Source organism: Mesoplodon mirus, assembly GCF_964341445.2.
Source record: "Mesoplodon mirus genome assembly, chromosome: 13".
In the NCBI taxonomy this organism is placed as follows: domain Eukaryota; kingdom Metazoa; phylum Chordata; class Mammalia; order Artiodactyla; family Ziphiidae; genus Mesoplodon; species Mesoplodon mirus.
The window spans coordinates 29,731,899-29,739,644 of record NC_138989.1 but is presented as its reverse complement, the minus strand read 5'-3'; the positions used below and the strand labels follow the sequence as shown (position 1 = coordinate 29,739,644).

General features: G+C 43.8%; 1 protein-coding gene across 4 annotated transcripts in view; it reads right to left on the bottom strand.

The window, feature by feature from the left end:
- Positions 1 to 195: 195 nt before the first annotated feature.
- The window catches only part of PIEZO2 (piezo type mechanosensitive ion channel component 2), a gene marked incomplete at its 5' end in the record, with an annotated part of 336,195 nt that continues 328,644 nt past the window's right edge, over positions 196 to 7,746 (bottom strand). For all 4 annotated transcript variants that reach the window (XM_082640709.1, XM_082640711.1, XM_082640710.1 and 1 more), the window contains 5 exons: positions 196 to 455; positions 1,903 to 2,086; positions 3,107 to 3,186; positions 4,356 to 4,484; positions 6,678 to 6,850. In XM_082640709.1, the coding sequence (XP_082496835.1) occupies positions 203 to 455; positions 1,903 to 2,086; positions 3,107 to 3,186; positions 4,356 to 4,484; positions 6,678 to 6,850 (819 nt within the window). In that variant the 3' untranslated portion in view covers positions 196 to 202. The remainder of the gene's footprint in view (positions 456 to 1,902; positions 2,087 to 3,106; positions 3,187 to 4,355; positions 4,485 to 6,677; positions 6,851 to 7,746) is intronic.

Genomic DNA, 7,746 nt, shown 5'->3' with positions numbered 1-7,746 from the left:
ATTACAAAGGGCTTTTCGAGAGTACCTTTGCTCGTAGCTCTGAGGGCAAAAGAAAGCCCAGTCCTTCTGCACCAGTCAGAAGAGAGACCGTTTCCACCGAATTAGAAATGCTTACTTAGCTCTTAGGAGAGTATTGTGCTTTTCTTTTTTTTCTTTGGAAAATTCCAATGTGAACTTGGCTTGTGGTCTGTGGCCTGGGGCATCAGTTTGTTTTCTCCCTGGTCCATTTGATCATGGTTTCTGGCGAACGGTACAGGAATATTAATTTGGCATAGAGGTCCTCCTCCAATTCCAGCTCCCCGGTCTCTCGAACTAAAAAAATATCTGTGCACAACTTCAAAATCCGATCCACATTCGGAAGCTCTTCAAACATGATGGAGTGAGAAATCCCACTGAAGAATTCACGGACAAACTTCCCAATCACCAGGACCACTGAAGCATAGAGGCCCATGATACTGAAAAAAAAAAATGAGGTAGAAATGTATCTGGCCGTTACATACGGTTAAGAGAACATGCCTAAAAGAAAAAAATAATGAACGTTTTCTCTCAGACGCCATAAAAGACATGATAGACTTACCAAAGCTTAAGTTGTTTCCCTTTGGTGAAAACATTGAACTTTTTGCTGATTAAAAAGGTAATGGACCGCCTGGAGGGGTGGGATGGGGAGGGTGGGAGGGAGGGAGATGCATGAGGGAAGGGATGTGGGAACAGATGTATGTGTATGACTGATTCACTTTGTTATAAAGCAGAAACTAATAAAAAAAAAAAAAAGGTAATGCATGCTCTTTTTTTTTTTTTTTAAATTACACATTACAGAACTGTAGGACTTGAAAAATGAAAGTCCTTTGAAATCTTACATTCTGGAAACAACCAATGTTAATAGTTTCGTGTATGAACTTCTGGTGGTTTTACTGCATATATTATATGCATAAGCTACATAACATATATGGTAGATAGAGGGGTGGGATGGGGGGGTGGGAGGGAGACGCAAGAGGGAGGAGATATGGGGATATATGTATATGTATAACTGATTCACTTTGTTATAAAGCAGAAACTAACACACCATTATAAAGCAATTATACTCCAATAAAGATGTTAAATATATATATATATATATATATATATATATATATATATATATATATATATATATATATATATGATAGAAATGCAATTGTTATATACACTTTTCTGTACCCAGGACTTTGCCCGGCCTTTCTCAGAGATTCATGTTTATAATAAAATTCTGGATAGACAATGATTTCTTAAGAGGCTCATTCTGGGAAGTAGAAAACTTTGTTCTAGCGTCTTGTAGGGGGTGTGCCTGTCCTAGGGTTGAAGTGTCAGAACATGGAGAAATGGTAACATCAGGCATGTCCCAAACTGTGATTTCTACTTGACTCTCTATCTGTTCAGGTCAGAAGGCAATGTTAGCAGAAAAGAGAAAACTCTGCCCATTTCTAGTTTAAGCCCTGAATTGCACTAAACTGTGCTGTAACAGGAGGGAATAGTTAAGAAGCTGGAAATATGGCTTCTGGTCCTATGCTTGGTGGTGGGACTCACACAAGGTATTTTTGACTTCTTTGGGACTCTGGTTCCTCAGTTTTTAGAACGAAGGGCCCTGTGACAAACCATAATGGAAAGAATATATATATATATATATATGAATATATATATGAATAACTGAGTCACTTTGCTGTACAGAAGAAGTTAACACAACACTGTAAATCAACTAGACTTCAATAAAATTAAAAAATAAAATGAAGGGCCAAGGATCTGTGAATTCTAATAATGCAGCTATAGAATTTGAGAATTCTAAGAAGATAAAAGACTTCCCATCCTCAACTTGGTGGGATACAGAAGTGGGATCTCGTAACTGTTAATGGTGAAATGGTTCCTTACCCGTAGCCGGCCAGGAACCCCAGGCTTGGGGGGCTGACCTTGTCATTGAAGACCACCAGCTCCAGGGCCTGCGCATGCTGGTTGTAGATTCTATTCCCAGTCAAGTTGAGAACCCACCACTCACTGTTGGATTTAGTTGTATTGTCTCTGGACAGAATGACGGTGATGTTCATGAAATTATTTTCTGGAGAAGGAGAAACATGAAATCCAGTTAGCAGGAGAGTTTATAGATGTAATGCACTTCAGCCATTCTCGGATGAACCAGGATGGCCTGGTTGGTAACCCATGGCATCCGGTTCCAGGATGGGGACACATGGGCACATGGGCTCTGTGAGAGGAACAGGAGGAGGGGGCCTGGCCGTGGGGGTCTCTCTCTTCCTCTAAGAGGCCAGTTGACAGCAGCGAAGTCACAGGGTGAATGGAGACGCGTCACCGGAGCACCTTGGCTGACAATTCCCAACAACTAATGAGACATTTAAAAACCCCAGTAGCTGACTGTTGATGGAACTGATGGATTCTTTCATGTTACCACCGTTTACTGCGTGCCTTCCAGGAGGAAGTTGCTCCAGGAGGTGCTAAGGGGTCACCAGGTTGCATGCAGCCTGGTTCAATGGGAAAGACCACGCACACAAGCACTATTTATGGGCACGTGGCAACCTCCAGCACTGACAAGGTCTGTTAGCTGGGGGAGACCACTTCTGGGTGGTATGATCCCTGAGGACTTCCCAGAGGAGGTGACTTCTGAGCTGAGTTTTGCTGGCTGAGAGCTTTAATAGATGGAGCCCTGCTACTGGTACTCAGTCACCGTCGGGCTGAATCAAGTCCATTTCCTGCCATCTTTTTATTGTTCTTATCGTGGGCCTTCAGAGTTAACGCTGTATTAGGCAGTTTTCTGCCAAAGATACGGTTGCTAATAGAAACAAGTAAACAGATTCTGATGAATCAGTTAACATGTCACTGAACGTGGATTTAAGTCAATCAAGTTCTATATCAATGAACAAAGGAAGATGAAGAATGCCCCCAGGTGAGTAAATGATCCCTTCTTGCCGGTGGACACAGCCCGGAGCCTTATGCTTCTTGCAAACCATGTCACAGGGGGAAGAAAACTGGAAAGGAGCTTGATAAAGGCTGAAAAGGCAAACTACAGACATTGAATAAACGAAAGATTAAGAAACGTTCTGGAACAATTCCTTCTCATTCTTACCAGATAAAAGTTGCTTTATGGGTTTGGAGTTAGAGTCGCTGGGTGCTTTCACGTAGTATGGGTAAATCCTTTCTATGGTCCTGGGCATTGAGAGAAAAAAGGATAATTAAGTTTTAGTTGTTTTACCCGTGCAAAATTGTTTTTCTGTTGTTGTTGCTATTTTTGACCTCATTTCAAACAAGTAATGGGGAGAGTCTTCCTACAACTACGCGATGTGCAGTCATCATAGCTTATTGGTTTCCATTAAAATGAGAAGTCTCCGAAGCCGAATAAATTCACCAGGTTCTAACCAGACTCATGCCAACTCTGTACACAAGCTGGTTAATGGCTTAAAAACTGCTGCAGAGATTTTCCCACATCTGTGACTTTTCTGAAGCCAGGGGCTTTCTTGCTAGGATCCCACCACTCTTCCAATTTTAATTTTTGGGATTTCAAAACTCTAGTGAAGTGGGCTGCCCAAGCTGATCCAGAGACGGGAGTCGGGGGGTGGGGGCAGAGGACTGGCATCCTAGCCCTTAGCCCACCCTGCGCACGGGCCACTCCATCTCTCCAGGGCTGTGTTCTCGTCCAGGAAGTGATGGGGGAGGATCCGACGGTTCTCAGGGGCCCTTAGTGTTTAGTGATTGACAAGGGGGTACTTTAGGGACCATGTCTGAGGGCTGCATCGTGGCAGTCCTCACACTCAGCACTTTGACCTGGGGCTGGGGCAGACGGGACAGAGCTGGGCTGCAGCTGGTGGGCGTCTGGAATAGTTCACTTAGCAGTTTTGGACCAATGGCCGTGTTTTTCTCCTGCTGGTTCTCATATTAGAATCCAAACATCACAGCTCAGATGTTTGGAGTGGAGTAGTATGTAGCAGGATAATATATTAAGATACAGTTTTTTCCCTCAAATTTCCGCCCACCCCCTTGCCTTCTTCTCAACGCCCATTTGTTAGCCAGGCACTTGGTGCCCCAGGGGCAGGGGTAATAGTAGAAAAGGGTCTCCCAGGGCCTTTCCCTGGCTTTTGGTGATTACGGTCAGATGAGAGCAAGGTTTGCTCCCCAGAGAAGAGGTCAGTCCTCCAGCTGGGCAGCGGGGGCAGGAGGAGGGCAGACGTGCTTTGACCCAGCCCATCGAGGACTCTAAGTACAGGCTCACTTGAGTTACCAAAGAAGGAAGAAACGGCGTTTCTTGCACACACGTATTTGTAGAGGAGATCTGGACCAGATACACCTTCTAACACTATTAAAAATGACAATCAACTTACACTGGCGTTTTGGAACTTTCTGTGTTGTTGCCAGCTATCATTTTAGCAATGTGCTCTCGTGTCGTATTTTTAAGAGGAAAAGAAAGCTTATCTGTGGCTATTTCTGCTTTTGCACCCAGACTCATGTTTCTGTGAAGAAAAAAAAAAAGCTCAACGTCAGTGGTTATTCAGAAGTCTGCAGGAGAGGTTAAAAACTCACTGAATTATTGATCTCACCAAGTTTCACTGGGTCCACAATTGTCAACCTCAACCTGTCCTCCTCACCTTTACAGCCAGCCTCTTAGACATCCAGGGAGGCCTCAGACACCTTTAACACAGATACAGGTGAGGAGGAAGAGTGTGGGGACACAAGAGAAATCCCTGATGATCTAACAGGGGTTCTGAAACACTTTATATCAGCCCAGCGACGTTAGTCTCCATGGGGACTCAGAGAATCTATGTTTTAAAAAGAATGTTCACAGTGAGTTATCACCTCACACCTGTCAGAATGGCATGATGCCCATGATTAAAAAGACAAGAGTTACCAAGTGCTGGTGAGGAGATGGAGAAAAGGGGACCCTTGTGCACTGTTGGTGGGAATGTAAGTTGCTGCAGCGACTATGGAGAACAGTTTGGAGGTTCCTCAAAAAGTTAAAAATAGAACTACCATGTAACTGAGCAATCCCACTTCTGGGTATTTTTCCAAAGCAAATGAAAACACTAACTCGAAAAGATATCTGCACCCCCATGTTCACTGCAGCATTATTTACAATTGCCAAGGTACAGAAGCAACCTAAGTGTCCACTGACAGATAAATGAATAAAGAAGATGTCATACACACACACACACACACACACACACACACACACACAGGAGTATTATTCAGCCATAAAAAAGAATGAAAAAAAAAGAATGTGATAGCCTAATGCCAGGTTAAGTGAAATAAGTCAGAAATACTATATAATCACATTTATATGTGGAATCTAAAAATAAAAACACAAAACTTGAACTCATAGATACACAGAATGAATTGGTGGTTCCCAGAGGTGGGCTGGTGGTGAATGAAATGGGTGAAGGCGGTCAAAGGGCACAAATTCCAGTTATAACATGAGTAAGTCCTGGGGATGTACAGCATGGTGACTGTAGTTAATAATACTGTACTGTATATTTGAAAGTTGCTAAAAGAATAGATCTTAAAAGTTCTCCTCACAGGGAAAAAATTTTTGGTAACTGTGTGGTGATGGATGTTAACTAGACTTCTTGTGGTGATCATTTTGAAACCTATACAAATATCAAATCATTATGTTGCACCCCTGTAACTAAAATAATGCTACATGTCAATTATATCTCAATCAAAAGCAGAATGTTCAATCAGAAATTGATTTTTAATTTCTTCTGGTGGCTCTTCAGAGGAAGGGCTAGGAAGTGCATTTTTGCCAGTACAGAATTCCACGTGAGGAGTTTGGGACATTTAAAAGGAGAAAGTAAGATTAAAGAAGGAGTTCTTTAAATTCGGAGCAGCCTCCTTCAAAATACTTCTTACTACTTCCTTGTGAAGTCAGATTCTAGAAGGCTTTCTTCCTTACCTATCATGATTCTTTCTTAATTCCGACCAAGAAGCTGGTATTGTGGACCCAACAAACCTGTCACGGGACTGCCCAGAGTCCTGAGTCACAGCCTGTTATGAAGGAAACTGAGCTAATCAGCCCAGGTATTACATCCAGGCCCCCCAACGGCCCCCCAGACACATCGGGCTTTCGGATGCAACAACGTTTTGCGAGATGTGCTGCGTGGTGGCCGCAGGCTGGCCAGAGGCTCAGGTGGGGTGGGAAGGAATCTCCCTGCTCTCCCGTCCTGGGACTGCCCAGAGGCTCTCCCAGCTCAGGCTCGGAGAAAAGAGGTGCTGGGGCTCCCCAAGTGCTGGAGGCCGGCAAGGGAGAATCAGGGTTCCCAGCGCTGCAAGTCCTTTGTGATTAAGACCAGACCCACAAGCTCAGGGAAATCTTAAACTTCACCCGACTCAGTTTCGTGTTATGAGTCATCACCCTCTTTCTTTTCTCTCCACCTTTCTCTCTTGGTCACAGATCTCATTGCCAGCCTCTTTAAAGCTGAAGTTAGTAGAAAAATGAAAACTAAGAAGTTCTTCATTTTGTCAATGATTCCCAGGCAAATCATTATTTAATAAACAAAAATGTTAGCTGTAGCATCGAATGAATGTTCCCAGGAAGTAATGTGAACCAAGATCAGAATTAATCTGAGGTGTGTATCCTTCCACACCCCCCAACCCCCGCCCCGAGTTCAGGTTGGGGAAGGGGGAATTATGCATGGAAATACAGTAACTACCTCTGCACACTCCATGAAAAAACAACAGAGAAGCTACTATTGGGATCCATGAGCTCGTGTATCATTTTCTGCTTACTGGGAGGGCTGATGGTCCACAAAGAATTTGAGTTTCCTTCCAGTTCTGCTACTGTTATGTCTTCTTTTTCATAATTTTCCAGAAATTGCATAGCACCCTGTGTGCACACAAATACACTTGCGTAAATAGATCACATACTTGAGGATGTGTAAGAAAGTAACTACTCTTCCCTTTAACTGACCGTATCCAGGGGGAATCTCTTCCTTGAAAGGCACCTCCCTACAATGGGTTGCCTGGTGTGTTCTGACACTATCAGCTCCAGTCACATCACCAAACCTCAGTGGTGATGTTGCCACACCCACGGCCATGGAATCATTCCAATCAAACAGTAAAGAAAAATCAGATGACTTAGTGTCATTTTTTCCTTCCCACTAAAGAAAGACATTTATCAACTATTGGGGAATGTCCATCTCATGAGAGAGTCAAATTTAATCCACCCAGGACACCGGGGCCCTTCCTCACAGCTGGGTACTCCTCAAGATTACTTTTTTTTTTTTTTTTTTTTTTTGCGGTACTTGGGCCTCTCACTGTTGTGGCCTCTCTCGTTGCGGAGCACAGGCTCCGGACGCGCAGGCTCAGCGGCCGTGGCTCACGGGCCCAGCCGCTCCGCGGCATGTGGGATCCTCCCGGACTGGGGCACGAACCCATGTCCCCTGGATCGGCAGGTGGACTCTCAACCACTGCGCCACCAGGGAAGCCCTCAAGATTACTTTTGACAGTGTGCACTTACAGGCTGATCATTTTACAAAAGAGAACAGCATCTGTTTGCCTAATCACTTTATTTAGATAAAAAGCATCATCTGTAAAGCCAATTTTAATTATGAAGAATCATGCTAAAAGCATGGAATGTAGAGAAAAGGATGATGTCCACCACAGCTCTGTCACCAGAACATCATCCCTGTTTTATACAGTAGAGGATGCATATCTTAATTTTTTAAATCATTTAAAAATAATAGGGCTTCCCTGGTGGCGCAGTAGTTGAGAGTCCGCCTG